At 48.6% G+C, this 27,831-nt stretch overlaps 2 protein-coding genes across 2 annotated transcripts in view; both read right to left on the minus strand.

Annotated features, from left to right (window-relative positions):
* Positions 1-16,745, minus strand: part of LOC101731523 (lens fiber membrane intrinsic protein) — a 30,441-nt gene extending 13,696 nt beyond the window's left edge. The window contains exons 1-3 of the mRNA XM_031892077.1: positions 16,660-16,745; positions 11,351-11,567; positions 10,341-10,481 (exon numbers count right to left, since the gene is read on the minus strand). Of these exons, the coding sequence (XP_031747937.1) occupies positions 10,341-10,481; positions 11,351-11,525 (316 nt within the window). The 5' untranslated portion in view covers positions 11,526-11,567; positions 16,660-16,745. The remainder of the gene's footprint in view (positions 1-10,340; positions 10,482-11,350; positions 11,568-16,659) is intronic.
* An 8,174-nt stretch (positions 16,746-24,919) lies between these two features.
* Positions 24,920-27,831, minus strand: part of atp6v1al (ATPase, H+ transporting, lysosomal 70kDa, V1 subunit A like) — a 33,044-nt gene continuing 30,132 nt past the window's right edge. Inside the window, exons 14-15 of the mRNA XM_031891327.1 lie at positions 27,428-27,599; positions 24,920-25,511 (exon numbers count right to left, since the gene is read on the minus strand). Coding sequence (XP_031747187.1) covers positions 25,419-25,511; positions 27,428-27,599 — 265 coding nt within the window. The 3' untranslated portion in view covers positions 24,920-25,418. The remainder of the gene's footprint in view (positions 25,512-27,427; positions 27,600-27,831) is intronic.

The following is a 27,831-nucleotide window of genomic DNA, read 5'->3' on the forward strand; positions in this document are numbered from 1 at the left end:
TCTTCGTTCTTCCTATTGAGCTACACAATTCATTCCTCACCTCATCATTCTCCCTATTGAGCTACACAAATCATTCCTCACCTCACTGTTCTCCCTATTGAGCTACACAAGTCATTCTTCACCTCACTGTTCTCCCTATTGAGATACACAAGTCATTCCTCACATCACCGTTCTTCCTATTGAGCTACACAAGTCGTTCCTCACCTCACTGTTCTTCCTATTGACCTACACAAGTCATTCCTCACCTCACTGTTCTTCCTATTGAGCTACACAAGTCATTCCTCACATCACTGTTCTTCCTATTGAGTTACACAAGTCATTCTTCACCTCACTGTTCTTCCTATTGAGCTACACAAGTCATTCTTCACCTCACTGTTCTTCCTATTGAGCTACACAAGTCATTCCTCACATCACTGTTCTTCCTATTGAGGTACACAAGTCATTCCTCACCTCATCGTTCTTCCTATTGAGGTACACAAGTCGTTCCTCACCTTATTGTTCTTCCTATTGAGTTACACAAGTCGTTCCATACCTCATCGTTCTTCCTAATAAGCTACACAAGTCGTTCCTCACCTCATCATTCTTCCTATTGAGCTACACAAGTCGTTCCTCACCTCATCGTTCTTCCTATTGAGCTTCACAAGTCGTTCCTCACCTCATCGTTCTTACTATTGAGCTACACAAGTCGTTCCTCACCTCATCGTTCTTCCTATTGAGCTACACAAGTCATTCCTCACCTCACTGTTCTTCCTATTGAGCTACACAAGTCGTTCCTCACCTCATCGTTCTTCCTATTGAGCTACACAAGTCGTTCCTCACCTCATCGTTCTTCCTATTGAGCTACACAAGTCATTCCTCACCTCACTGTTCTCCCTATTGAGCTACACAAGTCATTCCTCACCTCACTGTTCTCCCTATTGAGCTACACAAGTTGTTCCTCACCTCACTGTTCTTCCTATTGAGTTACACAAGTCCTTCCTCACCTCATCGTTCTTCCTATTGAGTTACACAAGTCATTCCTCACCTCATCGTTCTTCCTATTGAGCTACACAAGTCATTCCTCACCTCATCGTTCTTCCTATTGAGCTACACAAGTCTTTCCTCACCTCACTGTTCTCCCTATTGAGCTACACAAGTTGTTCCTCACCTCACTGTTCTTCCTATTGAGCTACACAAGTTGTTCCTCACCTCCCCTTTCTTCCTATTGAGCTAAACAAGTCGTTCCTCACCTCTTCGTTCTTCCTATTGAGCTACACAATTCATTCCTCACCTCATCATTCTCCCTATTGAGCTACACAAATCATTCCTCACCTCACTGTTCTCCCTATTGAGCTACACAAGTCATTCCTCACCTCACTGTTCTTCCTATTGAGCTACACAAGTCATTCTTCACCTCACTGTTCTCCCTATTGAGCTAAACAAGTCATTCCTCACATCACCGTTCTTCCTATTGAGCTACACAAGTCATTCCTCACCTCACTGTTCTTCCTATTGAGCTACACAAGTCATTCTTCACCTCACTGTTCTTCCTATTGAGCTACACAAGTCATTCCTCACATCACTGTTCTTCCTATTGAGTTACACAAGTCATTCCTCACCTCATCGTTCTTCCTATTGAGGTACACAAGTCATTCCTCACCTCATCGTTCTTCCTATTGAGGTACACAAGTCGTTCCATACCTCATCGTTTTTCCTATTGAGCTACACAAGTCGTTCCTCACCTCATCGTTCTTCCTATTGAGCTACACAAGTCATTCCTCACCTCCTCTTTCTTTCTATTGAGCTACGCAAGTCATTCCTTACCTCATTGTTCTTCCTATTGAGCTACACAAGTCGTTCCTCACCTCCCCTTTCTTCCTATTGAGTTACACAAGTCATTCCTCACCTCATCGTTCTTCCTATTGAGGTACACAAGTCATTCCTCACCTCATCGTTCTTCCTATTGAGGTACACAAGTCGTTCCATACCTCATCGTTTTTCCTATTGAGCTACACAAGTCGTTCCTCACCTCATCGTTCTTCCTATTGAGCTACACAAGTCATTCCTCACCTCCTCTTTCTTTCTATTGAGCTACGCAAGTCATTCCTTACCTCATCGTTCTCCCTATTGAGCTACACAAGTCATTCCTCACCTCATCGTTCTTCCTATTGAGCTACACAAGTCATTCCTCACCTCATCATTGTTCCTATTGAGCTACACAAGTCGTTCCTCACATCACTGTTCTTCCTATTGAGTTACACAAGTCATTCCTCACCTCATCGTTCTTCCTATTGAGGTACACAAGTCGTTCCATACCTCATCGTTTTTCCTATTGAGCTACACAAGTCGTTCCTCACCTCATCGTTCTTCCTATTGAGCTACACAAGTCATTCCTCACCTCACTGTTCTCCCTATTGAGCTACACAAGTCATTCCTCACCTCACTGTTCTCCCTATTGAGCTACACAAGTTGTTCCTCACCTCACTGTTCTTCCTATTGAGTTACACAAGTCCTTCCTCACCTCATCGTTCTTCCTATTGAGTTACACAAGTCATTCCTCACCTCATCGTTCTTCCTATTGAGCTACACAAGTCATTCCTCACCTCATCGTTCTTCCTATTGAGCTACACAAGTCATTCCTCACCTCACTGTTCTCCCTATTGAGCTACACAAGTTGTTCCTCACCTCACTGTTCTTCCTATTGAACTACACAAGTTGTTCCTCACCTCCCCTTTCTTCCTATTGAGCTAAACAAGTCGTTCCTCACCTCTTCGTTCTTCCTATTGAGCTACACAATTCATTCCTCACCTCATCATTCTCCCTATTGAGCTACACAAATCATTCCTCACCTCACTGTTCTCCCTATTGAGCTACACAAGTCATTCCTCACCTCACTGTTCTTCCTATTGAGCTACACAAGTCATTCTTCACCTCACTGTTCTCCCTATTGAGCTAAACAAGTCATTCCTCACATCACCGTTCTTCCTATTGAGCTACACAAGTCATTCCTCACCTCACTGTTCTTCCTATTGAGCTACACAAGTCATTCTTCACCTCACTGTTCTTCCTATTGAGCTACACAAGTCATTCCTCACATCACTGTTCTTCCTATTGAGTTACACAAGTCATTCCTCACCTCATCGTTCTTCCTATTGAGGTACACAAGTCATTCCTCACCTCATCGTTCTTCCTATTGAGGTACACAAGTCGTTCCATACCTCATCGTTTTTCCTATTGAGCTACACAAGTCGTTCCTCACCTCATCGTTCTTCCTATTGAGCTACACAAGTCATTCCTCACCTCCTCTTTCTTTCTATTGAGCTACGCAAGTCATTCCTTACCTCATTGTTCTTCCTATTGAGCTACACAAGTCGTTCCTCACCTCCCCTTTCTTCCTATTGAGTTACACAAGTCATTCCTCACCTCATCGTTCTTCCTATTGAGGTACACAAGTCGTTCCATACCTCATCGTTTTTCCTATTGAGCTACACAAGTCGTTCCTCACCTCATCGTTCTTCCTATTGAGCTACACAAGTCATTCCTCACCTCCTCTTTCTTTCTATTGAGCTACGCAAGTCATTCCTTACCTCATTGTTCTTCCTATTGAGCTACACAAGTCGTTCCTCACCTCCCCTTTCTTCCTATTGAGCTACACAATTCATTACTCACCTCACTGTTCTCCCTATTGAGCTAAACAAGTCATTCCTCACATCACTGTTCTTCCTATTGAGCTACACAAGTCTTTCCTCACCTCACTGTTCTTCCTATTGAGCTACACAAGTCGTTCCTCACCTCATCGTTCTTCCTATTGAGCTACACAATTCATTCCTCACCTCATCGTTCTCCCTATTGAGCTACACAAGTCATTCCTCACCTCACTGTTCTCCCTATTGAGCTACACAAGTCATTCCTCACCTCACTGTTCTCCCTATTGAGCTACACAAGTCATTCTTCACCTCACTGTTCACCCTATTGAGATACACAAGTCATTCCTCACATCACCGTTCTTCCTATTGAGCTACACAAGTCGTTCCTCACCTCACCGTTCTTCCTATTGAGCTACACAAGTCATTCCTCTCCTCACTGTTCTACCTATTGAGCTACACAAGTCGTTCCTGACCTCATCGTTCTCCCTATTGAGCTACACAAGTCATTCCTCACCTCATCGTTCTTCCTATTGAGCTACACAAGTCATTCCTCACCTCATCATTGTTCCTATTGAGCTACACAAGTCATTCCTCACCTCATCGTTCTTCCTATTGAGCTACACAAGTCATTCCTCACCTCATCGTTCTTCCTATTGAGCTACACAAGTCACTCCTCACCTCTTCGTTCTTCCTATTGAGCTACACAATTCATTCCTCACCTCATCATTCTCCCTATTGAGCTACACAAATCATTCCTCACCTCACTGTTCTCCCTATTGAGCTACACAAGTCATTCTTCACCTCACTGTTCTCCCTATTGAGATACACAAGTCATTCCTCACATCACCGTTCTTCCTATTGAGCTACACAAGTCGTTCCTCACCTCACTGTTCTTCCTATTGACCTACACAAGTCATTCCTCACCTCACTGTTCTTCCTATTGAGCTACACAAGTCATTCCTCACATCACTGTTCTTCCTATTGAGTTACACAAGTCATTCTTCACCTCACTGTTCTTCCTATTGAGCTACACAAGTCATTCTTCACCTCACTGTTCTTCCTATTGAGCTACACAAGTCATTCCTCACATCACTGTTCTTCCTATTGAGGTACACAAGTCATTCCTCACCTCATCGTTCTTCCTATTGAGGTACACAAGTCGTTCCTCACCTTATTGTTCTTCCTATTGAGTTACACAAGTCGTTCCATACCTCATCGTTCTTCCTAATAAGCTACACAAGTCGTTCCTCACCTCATCATTCTTCCTATTGAGCTACACAAGTCGTTCCTCACCTCATCGTTCTTCCTATTGAGCTTCACAAGTCGTTCCTCACCTCATCGTTCTTACTATTGAGCTACACAAGTCGTTCCTCACCTCATCGTTCTTCCTATTGAGCTACACAAGTCATTCCTCACCTCACTGTTCTTCCTATTGAGCTACACAAGTCGTTCCTCACCTCATCGTTCTTCCTATTGAGCTACACAAGTCGTTCCTCACCTCATCGTTCTTCCTATTGAGCTACACAAGTCATTCCTCACCTCACTGTTCTCCCTATTGAGCTACACAAGTCATTCCTCACCTCACTGTTCTCCCTATTGAGCTACACAAGTTGTTCCTCACCTCACTGTTCTTCCTATTGAGTTACACAAGTCCTTCCTCACCTCATCGTTCTTCCTATTGAGTTACACAAGTCATTCCTCACCTCATCGTTCTTCCTATTGAGCTACACAAGTCATTCCTCACCTCATCGTTCTTCCTATTGAGCTACACAAGTCTTTCCTCACCTCACTGTTCTCCCTATTGAGCTACACAAGTTGTTCCTCACCTCACTGTTCTTCCTATTGAGCTACACAAGTTGTTCCTCACCTCCCCTTTCTTCCTATTGAGCTAAACAAGTCGTTCCTCACCTCTTCGTTCTTCCTATTGAGCTACACAATTCATTCCTCACCTCATCATTCTCCCTATTGAGCTACACAAATCATTCCTCACCTCACTGTTCTCCCTATTGAGCTACACAAGTCATTCCTCACCTCACTGTTCTTCCTATTGAGCTACACAAGTCATTCTTCACCTCACTGTTCTCCCTATTGAGCTAAACAAGTCATTCCTCACATCACCGTTCTTCCTATTGAGCTACACAAGTCATTCCTCACCTCACTGTTCTTCCTATTGAGCTACACAAGTCATTCTTCACCTCACTGTTCTTCCTATTGAGCTACACAAGTCATTCCTCACATCACTGTTCTTCCTATTGAGTTACACAAGTCATTCCTCACCTCATCGTTCTTCCTATTGAGGTACACAAGTCATTCCTCACCTCATCGTTCTTCCTATTGAGGTACACAAGTCGTTCCATACCTCATCGTTTTTCCTATTGAGCTACACAAGTCGTTCCTCACCTCATCGTTCTTCCTATTGAGCTACACAAGTCATTCCTCACCTCCTCTTTCTTTCTATTGAGCTACGCAAGTCATTCCTTACCTCATTGTTCTTCCTATTGAGCTACACAAGTCGTTCCTCACCTCCCCTTTCTTCCTATTGAGTTACACAAGTCATTCCTCACCTCATCGTTCTTCCTATTGAGGTACACAAGTCATTCCTCACCTCATCGTTCTTCCTATTGAGGTACACAAGTCGTTCCATACCTCATCGTTTTTCCTATTGAGCTACACAAGTCGTTCCTCACCTCATCGTTCTTCCTATTGAGCTACACAAGTCATTCCTCACCTCCTCTTTCTTTCTATTGAGCTACGCAAGTCATTCCTTACCTCATCGTTCTCCCTATTGAGCTACACAAGTCATTCCTCACCTCATCGTTCTTCCTATTGAGCTACACAAGTCATTCCTCACCTCATCATTGTTCCTATTGAGCTACACAAGTCGTTCCTCACATCACTGTTCTTCCTATTGAGTTACACAAGTCATTCCTCACCTCATCGTTCTTCCTATTGAGGTACACAAGTCGTTCCATACCTCATCGTTTTTCCTATTGAGCTACACAAGTCGTTCCTCACCTCATCGTTCTTCCTATTGAGCTACACAAGTCATTCCTCACCTCACTGTTCTCCCTATTGAGCTACACAAGTCATTCCTCACCTCACTGTTCTCCCTATTGAGCTACACAAGTTGTTCCTCACCTCACTGTTCTTCCTATTGAGTTACACAAGTCCTTCCTCACCTCATCGTTCTTCCTATTGAGTTACACAAGTCATTCCTCACCTCATCGTTCTTCCTATTGAGCTACACAAGTCATTCCTCACCTCATCGTTCTTCCTATTGAGCTACACAAGTCATTCCTCACCTCACTGTTCTCCCTATTGAGCTACACAAGTTGTTCCTCACCTCACTGTTCTTCCTATTGAACTACACAAGTTGTTCCTCACCTCCCCTTTCTTCCTATTGAGCTAAACAAGTCGTTCCTCACCTCTTCGTTCTTCCTATTGAGCTACACAATTCATTCCTCACCTCATCATTCTCCCTATTGAGCTACACAAATCATTCCTCACCTCACTGTTCTCCCTATTGAGCTACACAAGTCATTCCTCACCTCACTGTTCTTCCTATTGAGCTACACAAGTCATTCTTCACCTCACTGTTCTCCCTATTGAGCTAAACAAGTCATTCCTCACATCACCGTTCTTCCTATTGAGCTACACAAGTCATTCCTCACCTCACTGTTCTTCCTATTGAGCTACACAAGTCATTCTTCACCTCACTGTTCTTCCTATTGAGCTACACAAGTCATTCCTCACATCACTGTTCTTCCTATTGAGTTACACAAGTCATTCCTCACCTCATCGTTCTTCCTATTGAGGTACACAAGTCATTCCTCACCTCATCGTTCTTCCTATTGAGGTACACAAGTCGTTCCATACCTCATCGTTTTTCCTATTGAGCTACACAAGTCGTTCCTCACCTCATCGTTCTTCCTATTGAGCTACACAAGTCATTCCTCACCTCCTCTTTCTTTCTATTGAGCTACGCAAGTCATTCCTTACCTCATTGTTCTTCCTATTGAGCTACACAAGTCGTTCCTCACCTCCCCTTTCTTCCTATTGAGTTACACAAGTCATTCCTCACCTCATCGTTCTTCCTATTGAGGTACACAAGTCGTTCCATACCTCATCGTTTTTCCTATTGAGCTACACAAGTCGTTCCTCACCTCATCGTTCTTCCTATTGAGCTACACAAGTCATTCCTCACCTCCTCTTTCTTTCTATTGAGCTACGCAAGTCATTCCTTACCTCATTGTTCTTCCTATTGAGCTACACAAGTCGTTCCTCACCTCCCCTTTCTTCCTATTGAGCTACACAATTCATTACTCACCTCACTGTTCTCCCTATTGAGCTAAACAAGTCATTCCTCACATCACTGTTCTTCCTATTGAGCTACACAAGTCTTTCCTCACCTCACTGTTCTTCCTATTGAGCTACACAAGTCGTTCCTCACCTCATCGTTCTTCCTATTGAGCTACACAATTCATTCCTCACCTCATCGTTCTCCCTATTGAGCTACACAAGTCATTCCTCACCTCACTGTTCTCCCTATTGAGCTACACAAGTCATTCCTCACCTCACTGTTCTCCCTATTGAGCTACACAAGTCATTCTTCACCTCACTGTTCACCCTATTGAGATACACAAGTCATTCCTCACATCACCGTTCTTCCTATTGAGCTACACAAGTCGTTCCTCACCTCACCGTTCTTCCTATTGAGCTACACAAGTCATTCCTCTCCTCACTGTTCTACCTATTGAGCTACACAAGTCGTTCCTGACCTCATCGTTCTCCCTATTGAGCTACACAAGTCATTCCTCACCTCATCGTTCTTCCTATTGAGCTACACAAGTCATTCCTCACCTCATCATTGTTCCTATTGAGCTACACAAGTCATTCCTCACCTCATCGTTCTTCCTATTGAGCTACACAAGTCATTCCTCACCTCATCGTTCTTCCTATTGAGCTACACAAGTCACTCCTCACCTCTTCGTTCTTCCTATTGAGCTACACAATTCATTCCTCACCTCATCATTCTCCCTATTGAGCTACACAAATCATTCCTCACCTCACTGTTCTCCCTATTGAGCTACACAAGTCATTCCACACCTCACTGTTCTTCCTATTGAGCTACACAAGTCATTCTTCACCTCACTGTTCTCCCTATTGAGCTACACAAGTCATTCCTCACATCACCGTTCTTCCTATTGAGCTACACAAGTCATTCCTCACCTCACTGTTCTTCCTATTGAGCTACACAAGTCATTCTTCACCTCACTGTTCTTCCTATTGAGCTACACAAGTCATTCCTCACATCACTGTTCTTCCTATTGAGTTACACAAGTCATTCCTCACCTCATCGTTCTATTTATTGAGGTACACAAGTCGTTCCATACCTCATCGTTTTTCCTATTGAGCTACACAAGTCGTTCCTCACCTCATCGTTCTTCCTATTGAGCTACACAAGTCATTCCTCACCTCCTCTTTCTTTCTATTGAGCTACACAAGTCATTCCTTACCTCATTGTTCTTCCTATTGAGCTACACAAGTCGTTCCTCACCTCATCGTTCTTCCTATTGAGCTACACAATTGATTCCTCACCTCATCGTTCTCCCTATTGAGCTACACAAGTCATTCCTCACCTCACTGTCCTTCCTATTGAGCTACACAAGTCATTCCTCACCTCACTGTTCTCCCTATTGAGCTACACAAGTCATTCTTCACCTCACTGTTCTCCCTATTGAGATACACAAGTCATTCCTCACATCACCGTTCTTCCTATTGAGCTACACAAGTCGTTCCTCACCTCACTGTTCTTCCTATTGACCTACACAAGTCATTCCTCACCTCACTGTTCTTCCTATTGAGCTACACAAGTCATTCCTCACATCACTGTTCTTCCTATTGAGTTACACAAGTCATTCTTCACCTCACTGTTCTTCCTATTGAGCTACACAAGTCATTCTTCACCTCACTGTTCTTCCTATTGAGCTACACAAGTCATTCCTCACATCACTGTTCTTCCTATTGAGGTACACAAGTCATTCCTCACCTCATCGTTCTTCCTATTGAGGTACACAAGTCGTTCCTCACCTTATTGTTCTTCCTATTGAGTTACACAAGTCGTTCCATACCTCATCGTTCTTCCTAATAAGCTACACAAGTCGTTCCTCACCTCATCATTCTTCCTATTGAGCTACACAAGTCGTTCCTCACCTCATCGTTCTTCCTATTGAGCTTCACAAGTCGTTCCTCACCTCATCGTTCTTACTATTGAGCTACACAAGTCGTTCCTCACCTCATCGTTCTTCCTATTGAGCTACACAAGTCATTCCTCACCTCACTGTTCTTCCTATTGACCTACACAAGTCATTCCTCACCTCACTGTTCTTCCTATTGAGTTACACAAGTCGTTCCATACCTCATCGTTCTTCCTATTAAGCTACACAAGTCGTTCCTCACCTCATCATTCTTCCTATTGAGCTACACAAGTCGTTCCTCACCTCATCGTTCTTCCTATTGAGCTTCACAAGTCGTTCCTCACCTCATCGTTCTTACTATTGAGCTACACAAGTCGTTCCTCACCTCATCGTTCTTCCTATTGAACTACACAAGTCATTCCTCACCTCACCGTTCTCAGTATTGAGCTACACAAGTAATTTCTCACCTCACCATTCTTCCTATTGAGCTACACAAGTCGTTTCTCATATCACTTACCTGCTACTAACAGTGTTGCCCCAGCAGAACGAGTCCTCGCTGCCCTGGCCTCACTCGAGAAGGCTGTGAGTCCTAAAATGATGCCAGCAAAGCTGGACAGTATGGAGAGCAGCATGAAAGCTCGAGTGGCATCCCAGAAAGCTGAAGTAAAGAAACAGGGGCTTTAGCATAACATATGGAACATTGGGAGGCCCTCCTGCTGTTTGTGGGACATCAGTTATTCAGATTCTGGGGGGGGGCTTTATGTATTAATCTTGTTTGATAAGGAATAACAGGCAGGGGGCACAGAACATTTAAGGCACATTGGCATTGGCAGAAAGTCACTGGTACCAGCTGATACTATGGGTAATATGTACACCTGTCTGGTGATATTTACCCCTAAGTCTATATTTACTCCACATGGGCTGCAGTAATGCTGTGCTCTGGGCAAAAGAAGAAAATTCTGCATCAATAAGGGAACCTATGGCTGAGAAGGATGTTCCATCTTATTTAGGGAACCCAGGGTTGCAGGTTGGCAGGACATCTGAAAAAAACCCAGTGGACCCCACCAACCAAACCCTGCTCCCCACCAAGAAGCTTGGGTGCAGGTACAGGGGAGTTGGGTGGAGGATGGTGTCACCAGTTTGCAACTGGGGGGGGGGCACTAAGGTGGCAGCCTTTATGGACACCCCAGAGAGCTACAAACAGGGTAGGATTGGCCCACCCGGCATCACAAGAAAACCCGGTGGGCCCTGGATTGCAGTTGGATGGAAGTCGAGGAAGTAGTGCGGGATGGGAGGATGGGCCCTAAGGTCTACAGGTGGGCCCCAGGTACCCCATTCTGACACTGATTGCAAAGACTGAGAGGTGGGATAGGGCAGAGAGATAGAGATGATTGGGCAGAGAGAGAACAAAAGAGGCCAAGAAGATGGTGGTGCATTAGCTGTGAGTGAGTTTGAGTGTGAGTGTGTACATGGTTTGTGGCACTGGATTAGCCCTGTGACTAGCGATTGGGCAACCCTTGGCCTTACCTACAGTGATGGTGTGGGCATGGCATTTCCCTGCCACACAGAACCTCCACAGTCCTTGGTTACTCAAGTTGCCAGAGTAACGATATTGCATCCAGAAGTCGGTCGCCGTGGCCACAATGAGCAGAACCAATCCGCAGACTGCGCAGAGCAGGCCACCTCCCATCATGGTGTACATGGTTAGCAGGTCGGTGCTTCTCACGGCTCCTACACAGCTCTCCTTCAGAAGAACACAAACCATTGGGCAGTGCAGGACAATCGCCAAGGGAACATGAGTTATGTGTTACATGCAGATCATTATCCCCAAGGTGTGGGGGTGCAGGAGTATAGGGGGGCAGTGGGGTCCCTGACTGGTGTACAATATATGTGTGAGATACAGATCATTATCCCCAAGGTTTGGGGGTGCAGGAGTATAGGGGGGCCAGTGGGGTCCCTGACTGATGTACAATATATGTGTGAGATACAGATCATTATCCCCAAGGTGTGGGGGTGCAGGAGTATAGGGGGGCAGTGGGGTCCCTGACTGGTGTACAATATATGTGTGAGATACAGATCATTATCCCCAAGGTTTGGGGGTGCAGGAGTATAGAGGGGCCAGTGGGGTCCCTGACTGATGTACAATATATGTGTGAGATACAGATCATTATCCCCAAGGTTTGGGGGTGCAGGAGTATAGGGGGGCCAGTGGGGTCACTGACTGATGTACAATATATGTGTGAGATACAGATCATTATCCCCAAGGTTTGGGGGTGCAGGAGTATAGAGGGGCCAGTGGGGTCCCTGACTGATGTACAATATATGTGTGAGATACAGATCATTATCCCCAAGGTTTGGGGGTGCAGGAGTATAGGGGGGTCAGTGGGGTCCCTGACTGATGTACAATATATGTGTGAGATGCAGATCATTATCCCCAAGGTTTGGGGGTGCAGGAGTATAGGGGGGCCAGTGGGGTCCCTGACTGATGTACAATATATGTGTGAGATACAGATCATTATCCCCAAGGTTTGGGGGTGCAGGAGTATAGGGGGGCCAGTGGGGTCCCTGACTGATGTACAATATATGTGTGAGATACAGATCATTATCCCCAAGGTTTGGGGGTGCAGGAGTATAGGGGCCAGTGGGGTCCCTGACTCATGTACAATATCAATATATGTGTGAGATACAGATCATTATCCCCAAGGTTTGGGGGTGCAGCAGTATAGGGGGGCCAGTGGGGTCCCTGACTGATGTACAATATATGTGTGAGATACAGATCATTATCCCCAAGATTTAGGGGTGCAGGAGTATAGGGGGGTCAGTGGGGTCCCTGACTGATGTACAATATCAATATATGTGTGAGATACAGATCATTATCCCCAAGGTTTGGGGGTGCAGGAGTATAGAGGGGCCAGTGGGGTCCCTGACTGATGTACAATATATGTGTGAGATACAGATCATTATCCCCAAGATTTAGGGGTGCAGGAGTATAGGGGGGCCAGTGGGGTACCTGACTGATGTACAATATCAATATATGTGTGAGATACAGATCATTATCCCCAAGGTTTGGGGGTGCAGGAGTATAGGGGGGCCAGTGGGGTCCCTGACTGATGTACAATATATGTGTGAGATACAGATCATTATCCCCAAGGTTTGGGGGTGCAGGAGTATAGGGGGGCCAGTGGGGTCCCTGACTGATGTACAATATATGTGTGAGATACAGATCATTATCCCCAAGGTTTGGGGGTGCAGGAGTATAGGGGGGCAGTGGGGTCCCTGACTGATGTACAATATATGTGTGAGATACAGATCATTATCCCCAAGGTTTGGGGGTGCAGCAGTATAGGGGGGCCAGTGGGGTCCCTGACTGATGTACAATATATGTGTGAGATACAGATCATTATCCCCAAGGTTTGGGGGTGCAGCAGTATAGGGGGGTCAGTGGTTCCCTGACTGATGTACAATATCAATATATGTGTGAGATACAGATCATTATCCCCAAGGTTTGGGGGTGCAGGAGTATAGGGGGGCCAGTGGGGTTCCTGGCTGATGTACAATATATGTGTGAGATACAGATCATTATCCCCAAGGTTTGGGGGTGCAGGAGTATAGGGGGGCAGTGGGGTCCCTGACTGATGTACAATATCAATTTATGTGTGAGATACAGATCATTATCCCCAAGGTTTGGGGGTGCAGCAGTATAGGGGGGCCAGTGGGGTACCTGACTGATGTACAATATCAATATATGTGTGAGATACAGATCATTATCCCCAAGGTTTGGGGGTGCAGAAGTATAGGGGGGCCAGTGGGGTCACTGACTGATGTACAATATATGTGTGAGATACAGATCATTATCCCCAAGGTTTGGGGGTGCAGGAGTATAGGGGGGCCAGTGGGGTCCCTAACTGATGTACAATATATGTGTGAGATACAGATCATTATCCCCAAGGTTTGGGGGTGCAGGAGTATAGGGGGGCCAGTGGGGTCCCTGACTGATGTACAATATCAATATATGTGTGAGATACAGATCATTATCCCCAAGGTTTGGGGGTGCAGGAGTATAGGGGGCCAGTGGGGTCCCTGACTGATGTACAATATATGTGTGAGATACAGATCATTATCCCCAAGGTTTGGGGGTGCAGGAGTATAGGGGGGCCAGTGGGGTCCCTGACTGATGTACAATATATGTGTGAGATACAGATCATTATCCCCAAGGTTTGGGGGTGCAGGAGTATAGGGGGGCCAGTGGGGTCCCTGACTGATGTACAATATATGTGTGAGATACAGATCATTATCCCCAGGGTTTGGGGGTGCAGGAGTATAGGGGGGCCAGTGGGGTCCCTGACTGATGTACAATATATGTGTGAGATACAGATCATTATCCCCAAGGTTTGGGGGGGCAGGAGTATAGGGGGGCCAGTGGGGTTCCTGACTGATGTACAATATATGTGTGAGATACAGATCATTATCCCCAAGGTTTGGGGGTGCAGGAGTATAGGGGGGCCAGTGGGGTCCCTGACTCATGTACAATATATGTGTGAGATACAGATCATTATCCCCAAGGTTTGGGGGTGCAGGAGTATAGGGGGGCCAGTGGGGTCCCTGACTGATGTACAATATATGTGTGAGATACAGATCATTATCCCCAAGGTTTGGGGGTGCAGGAGTATAGGGGGGCCAGTGGGGTCCCTGACTCATGTACAATATATGTGTGAGATACAGATCATTATCCCCAAGGTTTGGGGGTGCAGGAGTATAGGGGGGCCAGTGGGGTCCCTGACTGATGTACAATATATGTGTGAGATACAGATCATTATCCCCAAGGTTTGGGGGTGCAGGAGTATAGGGGGGCCTGTGGGGTCCCTGACTGATGTACAATATATGTGTGAGATACAGATCATTATCCCCAAGGTTTGGGGGTGCAGGAGTATAGGGGGGCCAGTGGGGTCTCTGACTGATGTACAATTTATGTGTGAGATACAGATCATTATCCCCAAGGTTTGGGGGTGCAGGAGTATAGGGGGGCCAGTGGGGTCCCTGACTGATGTACAATATATGTGTGAGATACAGATCATTATCCCCAAGGTTTGGGGGTGCAGGAGTATAGGGGGGCCAGTGGGGTCCCTGACTGATGTACAATATATGTGTGAGATACAGATCATTATCCCCAAGGTTTGGGGGTGCAGGAGTATAGGGGGGCCAGTGGGGTCCCTGACTGATGTACAATATATGTGTGAGATACAGATCATTATCCCCAAGGTTTGGGGGTGCAGGAGTATAGAGGGGCCAGTGGGGTCCCTGACTGATGTACAATATATGTGTGAGATACAGATCATTATCCCCAAGGTTTGGGGGTGCAGGAGTATAGAGGGGCCAGTGGGGTCCCTGACTGATGTACAATATATGTGTGAGATACAGATCATTATCCCCAAGGTTTGGGGGTGCAGGAGTATAGGGGGGCCAGTGGGGTCCCTGACTGATGTACAATATATGTGTGAGATACAGATCATTATCCCCAAGGTTTGGGGGGCAGGAGTATAGGGGGGCCAGTGGGGTCCCTGACTGATGTACAATATCAATATATGTGTGAGATACAGATCATTATCCCCAAGGTTTGGGGGTGCAGAAGTATAGGGGGGCCAGTGGGGTCACTGACTGATGTACAATATATGTGTGAGATACAGATCATTATCCCCAAGGTTTGGGGGTGCAGGAGTATAGAGGGGCCAGTGGGGTCCCTGACTGATGTACAATATATGTGTGAGATACAGATCATTATCCCCAAGGTTTGGGGGTGCAGGAGTATAGAGGGGCCAGTGGGGTCCCTGACTGATGTACAATATATGTGTGAGATACAGATCATTATCCCCAAGGTTTGGGGGTGCAGGAGTATAGGGGGGCCAGTGGGGTCCCTGACTGATGTACAATATATGTGTGAGATACAGATCATTATCCCCAGGGTTTGGGGGTGCAGGAGTATAGGGGGGCCAGTGGGGTCCCTGACTGATGTACAATATATGTGTGAGATACAGATCATTATCCCCAAGGTTTGGGGGTGCAGGAGTATAGGGGGGCCAGTGGGGTCCCTGACTGATGTACAATATATGTGTGAGATACAGATCATTATCCCCAAGGTTTGGGGGTGCAGGAGTATAGGGGGGCCAGTGGGGTCCCTGACTGATGTACAATATATGTGTGAGATACAGATCATTATCCCCAAGGTTTGGGGGTGCAGGAGTATAGGGGGGCCAGTGGGGTCCCTGACTGATGTACAATATATGTGTGAGATACAGATCATTATCCCCAAGGTTTGGGGGTGCAGGAGTATAGAGGGGCCAGTGGGGTCCCTGACTGATGTACAATATATGTGTGAGATACAGATATCATTATCCCCAAGGTTTGGGGGTGCAGGAGTATAGGGGGGCCAGTGGGGTCCCTGACTGATGTACAATATATGTGTGAGATACAGATCATTATCCCCAAGGTTTGGGGGTGCAGGAGTATAGGGGGGCGAGTGGGGTCCCTGACTGATGTACAATATATGTGTGAGATACAGATCATTATCCCCAAGGTTTGGGGGTGCAGGAGTATAGGGGGGCCAGTGGGGTCCCTGACTGATGTACAATATATGTGTGAGATACAGATCATTATCCCCAAGGTTTGGGGGTGCAGGAGTATAGGGGGGCCAGTGGGGTCCCTGACTGATGTACAATATATGTGTGAGATACAGATCATTATCCCCAAGGTTTGGGGGTGCAGGAGTATAGGGGGGCCAGTGGGGTCTCTGACTGATGTACAAATTGAATTGTGGGGCAATAAAGACAGGGGGTACTTACCTGAAGGGGCTACAGCCGGCCATAGCTACTGCCAATAACCAGTCTCCGTACCTGGGGCAAAGCTGTGGGGTAGGGGCCAGTTAGTTCTTATATAGGGCTGCCCATTCCCGGCCAATAGGATTCACACAATAGGGACAATGCATGGAAGGATCTAGGGGCCCCTGGGGCCGTCACTGCAGCTCAGTGTTTTGCTGATTCCTTGTTCTGCTATTGTGTGTGAAATCAGCAAGTTGGCAGTTAGCTGGGAGTGAGCTGGCAGTTAGCTGTGGGCGGTTAGGGCTGTGCTTCTGCACTGATTGCTGTTAGACAAAGGATCCCTCATGAAAAGGCTGGGGGCAAATATACCAGGGGAGAAGGTTGTCCCAGGTACCTAAAGCTGCACTGGCTAACGGGGGTGGTGCAGTAAATCTGGGGGTGGGTTGTACCATTTACCCACAGGCCCTGAGTGGTGCAGTAAATCTGGGGGTGGGTTGTACCATTTGCCCACAGGCCCTGAGTGGTGCAGTAAATCTGGGGGTGGGTTGTACCATTTGCCCACAGGCCCTGAGTGGTGCAGTAAATCTGGGGGTGGGTTGTACCATTTACCCACAGGCCCTGAGTGGTGCAGTAAATCTGGGGGTGGGGGTTGTACCATTTACCCACAGGCCCTGAGTGGTGCAGTAAATCTGGGGGTGGGTTGTACCATTTACCCACAGGCCCTGAGTGGTGCAGTAAATCTGGGGGTGGGTTGTACCATTTACCCACAGGCCCTGAGTGGTGCAGTAAATCTGGGGGTGGGTTGTACCATTTACCCACAGGCCCTGAGTGGTGCAGTAAATCTGGGGGTGGGTTGTACCATTTGCCCACAGGCCCTGAGTGGTGCAGTAAATCTGGGGGTGGGTTGTACCATTTACCCACAGGCCCTGAGTGGTGCAGTAAATCTGGGGGTGGGTTGTACCATTTACCCACAGGCCCTGAGTGGTGCAGTAAATCTGGGGGTGGGTTGTACCATTTACCCACAGGCCCTGAGTGGTGCAGTAAATCTGGGGGTGGGTTGTACCATTTACCCACAGGTCCTGAGTGGTGTAGTAAATCTGGGGGTGGGGGTTGTACCATTTACCCACAGGCCCTGAGTGGTGCAGTAAATCTGAGGGTGGGTTGTACCATTTACCCACAGGCCCTGAGTGGTGCAGTAAATCTGGGGGTGGGTTGTACCATTTACCCACAGGCCCTGAGTGGTGCAGTAAATCTGGGGGTGGGGGATGTACCATTTGCCCACAGGCCCTGAGTGGTGCAGTAAATCTGGGGGTGGGGGTTGTACCATTTGCCCACAGGCCCTGAGTGGTGCAGTAAATCTGGGGGTGGGTTGTACCATTTACCCACAGGCCCTGAGTGGTGCAGTAAATCTGGGGGTGGGTTGTACCATTTGCCCACAGGCCCTGAGTGGTGCAGTAAATCTGGGGGTGGGTTGTACCATTTGCCCACAGGCCCTGAGTGGTGCAGTAAATCTGGGGGGTGGGGGTTGTACCATTTGCCCACAGGCCCTGAGTGGTGCAGTAAATCTGGGGGAGTGGGTTGTACCATTTGCCCACAGGCCCTGAGTGGTGCAGTAAATCTGAGGGGGTGGGTTGTACCATTTGCCCACAGGCCCTGAGTGGTGCAGTAAATCTGGGGGTGGGTTGTACCATTTACCCACAGGCCCTGAGTGGTGCAGTAAATCTGGGGGTGGGTTGTACCATTTACCCACAGGCCCTGAGTGGTGCAGTAAATCTGGGGGTGGGTTGTACCATTTACCCACAGGCCCTGAGTGGTGCAGTAAATCTGGGGGTGGGTTGTACCATTTACCCACAGGCCCTGAGTGGTGCAGTAAATCTGGGGGTGGGTTGTACCATTTACCCACAGGCCCTGAGTGGTGCAGTAAATCTGGGGGTGGGTTGTACCATTTACCCACAGGCCCTGAGTGGTGCAGTAAATCTGGGGGTGGGTTGTACCATTTACCCACAGGCCCTGAGTGGTGCAGTAAATCTGAGGGTGGGTTGTACCATTTACCCACAGGCCCTGAGTGGTGCAGTAAATCTGGGGGTGGGTTGTACCATTTACCCACAGGCCCTGAGTGGTGCAGTAAATCTGGGGGTGGGTTGTACCATTTGCCCACAGGCCCTGAGTGGTGCAGTAAATCTGGGGGTGGGGGTTGTACCATTTGCCCACAGGCCCTGAGTGGTGCAGTAAATCTGGGGGTGGGGGTTGTACCATTTACCCACAGGCCCTGAGTGGTGCAGTAAATCTGGGGGTGGGTTGTACCATTTGCCCACAGGCCCTGAGTGGTGCAGTAAATCTGGGGGTGGGGGTTGTACCATTTGCCCACAGGCCCTGAGTGGTGCAGTAAATCTGGGGGTGGGGGTTGTACCATTTACCCACAGGCCCTGAGTGGTGCAGTAAATCTGGGGGTGGGTTGTACCATTTGCCCACAGGCCCTGAGTGGTGCAGTAAATCTGGGGGGTGGGGGTTGTACCATTTGCCCACAGGCCCTGAGTGGTGCAGTAAATCTGGGGGTGGGGGTTGTACCATTTGCCCACAGGCCCTGAGTGGTGCAGTAAATCTGAGGGGGTGGGTTGTACCATTTGCCCACAGGCCCTGAGTGGTGCAGTAAATCTGGGGGTGGGTTGTACCATTTACCCACAGGCCCTGAGTGGTGCAGTAAATCTGAGGGGGTGGGTTGTACCATTTACCCACAGGCCCTGAGTGGTGCAGTAAATCTGGGGGTGGGTTGTACCATTTACCCACAGGCCCTGAGTGGTGCAGTAAATCTGGGAGTGGGTTGTACCATTTACCCACAGGCCCTGAGTGGTGCAGTAAATCTGGGGGTGGGTTGTACCATTTACCCACAGGCCCTGAGTGGTGCTGTAAATCTGGGGGGTGGGGGTTGTACCATTTGCCCACAGGCCCTGAGTGGTGCAGTAAATCTGGGGGTGGGGGTTGTACCATTTACCCACAGGCCCTGAGTGGTGCAGTAAATCTGAGGGTGGGTTGTACCATTTACCCACAGGCCCTGAGTGGTGCAGTAAATCTGGGGGTGGGAGTTGTACCATTTACCCACAGGCCCTGAGTGGTGCAGTAAATCTGGGGGTGGGAGTTGTACCATTTACCCACAGGCCCTGAGTGGTGCAGTAAATCTGGGGGTGGGTTGTACCATTTACCCACAGGCCCTGAGTGGTGCAGTAAATCTGGGGGTGGGTTGTACCATTTACCCACAGGCCCTGAGTGGTGCAGTAAATCTGGGGGTGGGTTGTACCATTTGCCCACAGGCCCTGAGTGGTGCAGTAAATCTGGGGGAGTGGGTTGTACCATTTGCCCACAGGCCCTGAGTGGTGCAGTAAATCTGGGGGTGGGTTGTACCATTTACCCACAGGCCCTGAGTGGTGCAATAAATCTGAGGGGGTGGGTTGTACCATTTGCCCACAGGCCCTGAGTGGTGCAGTAAATCTGGGGGTGGGTTGTACCATTTACCCACAGGCCCTGAGTGGTGCAGTAAATCTGGGAGTGGGTTGTACCATTTGCCCACAGGCCCTGAGTGGTGCAATAAATCTGAGGGGGTGGGTTGTACCATTTGCCCACAGGCCCTGAGTGGTGCAGTAAATCTGGGGGTGGGGGTTGTACCATTTACCCACAGGCCCTGAGTGGTGCAGTAAATCTGGGGGTGGGGGTTGTACCATTTACCCACAGGCCCTGAGTGGTGCAGTAAATCTGGGGGTGGGGGTTGTACCATTTACCCACAGGCCCTGAGTGGTGCAGTAAATCTGGGGGTGGGTTGTACCATTTACCCACAGGCCCTGAGTGGTGCAGTAAATCTGAGGGGGTGGGTTGTACCATTTACCCACAGGCCCTGAGTGGTGCAGTAAATCTGAGGGGGTGGGTTGTACCATTTGCCCACAGGCCCTGAGTGGTGCAGTAAATCTGGGGGTGGGGGTTGTACCATTTACCCACAGGCCCTGAGTGGTGCAGTAAATCTGGGGGTGGGGGTTGTACCATTTGCCCACAGGCCCTGAGTGGTGCAGTAAATCTGGGGGTGGGGGTTGTACCATTTACCCACAGGCCCTGAGTGGTGCAGTAAATCTGGGGGTGGGGGTTGTACCATTTACCCACAGGCCCTGAGTGGTGCAGTAAATCTGAGGGGGTGGGTTGTACCATTTACCCACAGGCCCTGAGTGGTGCAGTAAATCTGGGGGAGTGGGTTGTACCATTTGCCCACAGGCCCTGAGTGGTGCAGTAAATCTGGGGGTGGGTTGTACCATTTACCCACAGGCCCTGAGTGGTGCAGTAAATCTGAGGGGGTGGGTTGTACCATTTGCCCACAGGCCCTGAGTGGTGCAGTAAATCTGGGGGTGGGTTGTACCATTTACCCACAGGCCCTGAGTGGTGCAGTAAATCTGGGAGTGGGTTGTACCATTTGCCCACAGGCCCTGAGTGGTGCAGTAAATCTGGGGGTGGGGGTTGTACCATTTACCCACAGGCCCTGAGTGGTGCAGTAAATCTGGGGGTGGGGGTTGTACCATTTACCCACAGGCCCTGAGTGGTGCAGTAAATCTGGGGGTGGGTTGTACCATTTACCCACAGGCCCTGAGTGGTGCAGTAAATCTGAGGGGGTGGGTTGTACCATTTACCCACAGGCCCTGAGTGGTGCAGTAAATCTGGGGGGGTGGGTTGTACCATTTACCCACAGGCCCTGAGTGGTGCAGTAAATCTGAGGGGGTGGGTTGTACCATTTACCCACAGGCCCTGAGTGGTGCAGTAAATCTGGGGGGGTGGGTTGTACCATTTACCCACAGGCCCTGAGTGGTGCAGTAAATCTGAGGGGGTGGGTTGTACCATTTACCCACAGGCCCTGAGTGGTGCAGTAAATCTGGGGGTGGGTTGTACCATTTGCCCACAGGCCCTGAGTGGTGCAGTAAATCTGGGGGTGGGTTGTACCATTTACCCACAGGCCCTGAGTGGTGCAGTAAATCTGAGGGTGGGTTGTACCATTTACCCACAGGCCCTGAGTGGTGCAGTAAATCTGGGGGTGGGTTGTACCATTTGCCCACAGGCCCTGAGTGGTGCAGTAAATCTGGGGGTGGGTTGTACCATTTGCCCACAGGCCCTGAGTGGTGCAGTAAATCTGGGGGTGGGTTGTACCATTTACCCACAGGCCCTGAGTGGTGCAGTAAATCTGAGGGTGGGTTGTACCATTTGCCCACAGGCCCTGAGTGGTGCAGTAAATCTGGGGGTGGGGGTTGTACCATTTACCCACAGGCACTGAGTGGTGCAGTAAATCTGGGGGTGGGTTGTACCATTTACCCACAGGCCCTGAGTGGTGCAGTAAATCTGGGGGTGGGTTGTACCATTTACCCACAGGCCCTGAGTGGTGCAGTAAATCTGGGGGTGGGGGTTGTACCATTTACCCACAGGCCCTGAGTGGTGCAGTAAATCTGAGGGGGTGGGTTGTACCATTTACCCACAGGCCCTGAGTGGTGCAGTAAATCTGGGAGTGGGTTGTACCATTTACCCACAGGCCCTGAGTGGTGCAGTAAATCTGAGGGAGTGGGTTGTACCATTTACCCACAGGCCCTGAGTGGTGCAGTAAATCTGGGGGTGGGGGTTGTACCATTTACCCACAGGCCCTGAGTGGTGCAGTAAATCTGGGGGTGGGTTGTACCATTTACCCACAGGCCCTGAGTGGTGCAGTAAATCTGGGGGTGGGGGTTGTACCATTTACCCACAGGCCCTGAGTGGTGCAGTAAATCTGGGGGTGGGTTGTACCATTTGCCCACAGGCCCTGAGTGGTGCAGTAAATCTGGGGGTGGGTTGTACCATTTACCCACAGGCCCTGAGTGGTGCAGTAAATCTGGGGGTGGGGGTTGTACCATTTACCCACAGGCCCTGAGTGGTGCAGTAAATCTGAGGGTGGGTTGTACCATTTGCCCACAGGCCCTGAGTGGTGCAGTAAATCTGGGGGTGGGGGTTGTACCATTTACCCACAGGCCCTGAGTGGTGCAGTAAATCTGGGAGTTGGTTGTACCATTTACCCACAGGCCCTGAGTGGTGCAGTAAATCTGGGAGTGGGGGTTGTACCATTTGCCCACAGGCCCTGAGTGGTGCAGTAAATCTGGGAGTGGGGGTTGTACCATTTGCCCACAGGCCCTGAGTGGTGCAGTAAATCTGGGGGTGGGGGTTGTACCATTTACCCACAGGCCCTGAGTGGTGCAGTAAATCTGAGGGGGTGGGTTGTACCATTTGCCCACAGGCCCTGAGTGGTGCAGTAAATCTGGGGGTGGGGGTTGTACCATTTACCCACAGGCCCTGAGTGGTGCAGTAAATCTGGGGGTGGGTTGTACCATTTACCCACAGGCCCTGAGTGGTGCAGTAAATCTGAGGGGGTGGGTTGTACCATTTACCCACAGGCCCTGAGTGGTGCAGTAAATCTGGGGGAGTGGGTTGTACCATTTACCCACAGGCCCTGAGTGGTGCAGTAAATCTGAGGGGGTGGGTTGTACCATTTGCCCACAGGCCCTGAGTGGTGCAGTAAATCTGGGAGTTGGTTGTACCATTTGCCCACAGGCCCTGAGTGGTGCAGTAAATCTGGGGGTGGGGGTTGTACCATTTGCCCACAGGCCCTGAGTGGTGCAGTAAATCTGGGGGTGGGGGTTGTACCATTTGCCCACAGGCCCTGAGTGGTGCAGTAAATCTGGGGGTGGGTTGTACCATTTACCCACAGGCCCTGAGTGGTGCAGTAAATCTGGGGGTGGGTTGTACCATTTACCCACAGGCCCTGAGTGGTGCAGTAAATCTGGGGTATGGGTTGTACCATTTGCCCACAGGCCCTGAGTGCTGCAGTAAATCTGAGGGGGTGGGTTGTACCATTTACCCACAGGCCCTGAGTGGTGTAGTAAATCTGGGGGTGGGTTGTACCATTTGCCCACAGGCCCTGAGTGGTGCAGTAAATCTGGGGGTGGGGGTTGTACCATTTACCCACAGGCCCTGAGTGGTGCAGTAAATCTGGGAGTGGGTTGTACCATTTGCCCACAGGCCCTGAGTGGTGCAGTAAATCTGGGGGTGGGTTGTACCATTTACACACAGGCCCTGAGTGGTGCAGTAAATCTGGGGGTGGGTTGTACCATTTACCCACAGGCCCTGAGTGGTGCAGTAAATCTGGGGGTGGGTTGTACCATTTACCCACAGGCCCTGAGTGGTGCAGTAAATCTGGGGGTGGGTTGTACCATTTACCCACAGGCCCTGAGTGGTGCAGTAAATCTGGGGGTGGGGGTTGTACCATTTGCCCACAGGCCCTGAGTGGTGCAGTAAATCTGAGGGGGTGGGTTGTACCATTTACCCACAGGCCCTGAGTGGTGCAGTAAATCTGAGGGGGTGGGTTGTACCATTTACCCACAGGCCCTGAGTGGTGCAGTAAATCTGGGGGTGGGTTGTACCATTTACCCACAGGCCCTAAGTGGTGCAGTAAATCTGAGGGGGTGGGTTGTACCATTTACCCACAGGCCCTGAGTGGTGCAGTAAATCTGGGGGTGGGTTGTACCATTTACCCACAGGCCCTGAGTGGTGCAGTAAATCTGGGGGTGGGGGTTGTACCATTTGCCCACAGGCCCTGAGTGGTGTAGTAAATCTGGGGGTGGGGGTTGTACCATTTACCCACAGGCCCTGAGTGGTGCAGTAAATCTGGGGGTGGGGGTTGTACCATTTACCCACAGGCCCTGAGTGGTGCAGTAAATCTGGGAGTGGGGGTTGTACCATTTACCCACAGGCCCTGAGTGGTGTAGTAAATCTGGGGGTGGGGGTTGTACCATTTGCCCACAGGCCCTGAGTGGTGCAGTAAATCTGGGAGTGGGGGTTGTACCATTTGCCCACAGGCCCTGAGTGGTGCAGTAAATCTGGGAGTGGGGGTTGTACCATTTACCCACAGGCCCTGAGTGGTGCAGTAAATCTGGGAGTGGGGGTTGTACCATTTGCCCACAGGCCCTGAGTGGTGCAGTAAATCTGGGGGGGTGGGTTGTACCATTTACCCACAGGCCCTGAGTGGTGCAGTAAATCTGGGGGTGGGGGTTGTACCATTTACCCACAGGCCCTAAGTGGTGCAGTAAATCTGAGTGTAAGTAAAGTTTATTTGGCTCAACTAACCTCATAGAAAGGGACTGGGAATTATTTCTTGGGGTGACAGGTCCCCTTTAAGGATCGGGCCAAGGCGACAGCGCTATTATAAGTCCATAAGGGAAATAAAGGGAAAGAAAAGCACTCGGGGGCTCATTGTTTATTTAGGAAGATGCAACTGTACAGCAGGGGCGGACCTTTCTCCTGACACCCAATGAACACAAAGAACACAATAATAACCCTAATTGCTAATAATAAGGGTGAGCTGCCCCTTAGGGCCACAAGGGGGAGTGGAGTTGTTTGGTTATGAAGAAGAGGAGGGGCAGCCAATTGGGGGAATAGGTGGGCACCTTCCTCTCTTGGCACATCTATGGCAGTTGCAAGGTGCTGGGAGTTGCCACATGACCAACTGCAACAGGACACTGGCGCCACATAGAGGAGCGAAGGGGAATAATATCCTTTCGGGTCTTGGTCTAGTTCTTTCCGGCCCATAAGTACAAGGAACCCCTATCCCTAATGGAATGGCTCCATGTGAAACTGTATTTATTCCCACTGGTAACTGGTTCCTCCTACACAGATATCTCTCTGCTCCCCATTGGTTGGCCTCGTGGGGTTCTGATCCAGAAGTTTGGTCCATATTTGCCTCAGTCCTCTAAACTACGGAAAGCATTCTGCATCTCCTCATGGAGTTGGGCGTAGTCAGCCTTGATCTTTGCTTCTCCGTCCTTAACCGGGTCCTACATGTCAAACAAACACATCATTTCAGCAACTTCTTTGTCTGTGTCAGTGGGGGGGGTCCATAAAATAGTCCTCTGTACTACCAATCAAGAACCCTGTAAGTAGGACCTACCCCCCCCTTATATATTTATATATAGTGATCCTACCCCCCTTAACTGCCCCCCCAGTGTAACCAATCCCAACTGGGCCAGCCTTTCCCCATAACTGAGCCCATTCCCTTTATCAGCTTAGTCGCTCTTCCCTGTACTTTCTCTATTTCATTACTGCCCCCCCTTATATATTTATATATAGTGACCCCCCCTTAACTGCCCCTTCCCCCCCAGTGTAACCAATCCCAACTGGGCCAGCCTTTCCCCATAACTGAGCCCATTCCCTTTATCAGCTTAGTCGCTCTTCCCTGTACTTTCTCTATTTCATTACTGCCCCCCCCCTTATATATTTATATATAGTGACCCCCCCCCTTAACTGCCCCTTCCCCCCCAGTGTAACCAATCCCAACTGGGCCAGCCTTTCCCCATAACTGAGCCCATTCCCTTTATCAGCTTAGTCGCTCTTCCCTGTACTTTCTCTATTTCATTACTGCCCCCCCTTATATATTTATATATAGTGACCCCCCCCCCCCAGTGTAACCAATCCCAACTGGGCCAGCCTTTCCCCATAACTGAGCCCATTCCCTTTATCAGCTTAGTCGCTCTTCCCTGTACTTTCTCTATTTCATTACTGCCCCCCCTTATATATTTATATATAGTGACCCCCCTTAACTGCACCCCCCCACCCAGTGTAACCAATCCCAACTGGGCCAGCCTTTCCCCATAACTGAGCCCATTCCCTTTATCAGCTTAGTCGCTCTTCCCTGTACTTTCTCTATTTCATTACTGCCCCCCCTTATATATTTATATATAGTGACCCCCCCCCTTAACTGCCCCCCCCCCAGTGTAACCAATCCCAACTGGGCCAGCCTTTCCCCATAACTGAGCCCATTCCCTTTATCAGCTTATTCGCTCTTCCCTGTACTTTCTCTATTTCAATACTGCCCCCCTTATATATTTATATATAGTGACCCCCCCTTAACTGCCCCTTCCCCAGTGTAACCAATCCCAACTGGGCCAGCCTTTCCCCATAGCTGAGCCCATTCCCTTTATCAGCTTAGTCGCTCTTCTCTGTACTTTCTCTATTTCATTACTGCCCCCCCCTTATATATTTATATATAGTGACCCCCCCCCTTAATGATTAGTCATTGAGTTGTGATGATTAGTCATTGGGTTGTGATGATTAGTCATTGGGTTGTGATGATTAGTCATTGAGTTGTGATAATTAGTCTTGAGTTGTGATGATTAGTCATGAGTTGTGATGATTAGTCATTGAGTTGTTATGATTAGTCATTGAGTTGTGATGATTATTTATTGAGTTGTGATGATTAGTCATTGAGTAGTGATAATTAGTCTTGAGTTGTGATGATTAGTCATGATCTGTAATAATTAATCATGAGTTGTAATGATTAGTCATTGGTTGTGATGATTAGTCATGAGCTGTGATGCTTAGTCATGAGTTGTGATGCTTAGTCATGAGTTGTGATGATTAGTCATGACTTGTAATGATTAGTCATGAGTTGTAATGATTAGTCATTGAGTTGTGATGATTAGTCATGAGTTGTAATGATTAGCCATTGAGTTGTGATGATTAGTCATGACTTGTAATGATTAGTCATGACTTGTAATGATTAGTCATGAGTTGTAATGATTAGTCATTGGTTGTGATGATTAGTCATGAGTTGTGATGCTTAGTTATGAGTTGTAATGATTAGTCATTGAGTTGTGATGATAAGTCATGAGTTGTGATGATTAGTCATTGGTTATGATGATTACGCTTTAAAAAGTAATTGGGAATTCTTCCTTGTTCTGTGTTTGATCCTTACCTTAAACTTCATGGAGCTGAGTTTGTACAGAATGTCCCCGAGGTTCTCCCGGATTATTGCCCAGGTGATCTTGTTCTCTGCCTGAGCTGTGGCCTCCACTGCGTGCCGTGCCATATCATAGAAGGCAATCATGTTCTGAATCATTCCCACCGTCTTGTAGAAAGGACAGAACCTGGCACAGATGGGAGGAATGTTTAGAATATTCAGACTCGCAAATCTGAGAGACACTCCCCATTTCTTCTCCCTTAGCTCTGATGGACCTTTTCTAAACAACGACCCAACTGGACTTTATTTTTTTATTGTTTATACATTTTGATTGAAAACCTTCACATTTTGCCTCTTTCTAGTTGGTAACTGAACAGGACATTTCCTTGCCATTGGGAACCACTGCCATAAGTGACTGA

Source organism: Xenopus tropicalis, chromosome 8 (assembly GCF_000004195.4).
Source record: "Xenopus tropicalis strain Nigerian chromosome 8, UCB_Xtro_10.0, whole genome shotgun sequence".
Lineage (NCBI taxonomy): Eukaryota > Metazoa > Chordata > Amphibia > Anura > Pipidae > Xenopus > Xenopus tropicalis.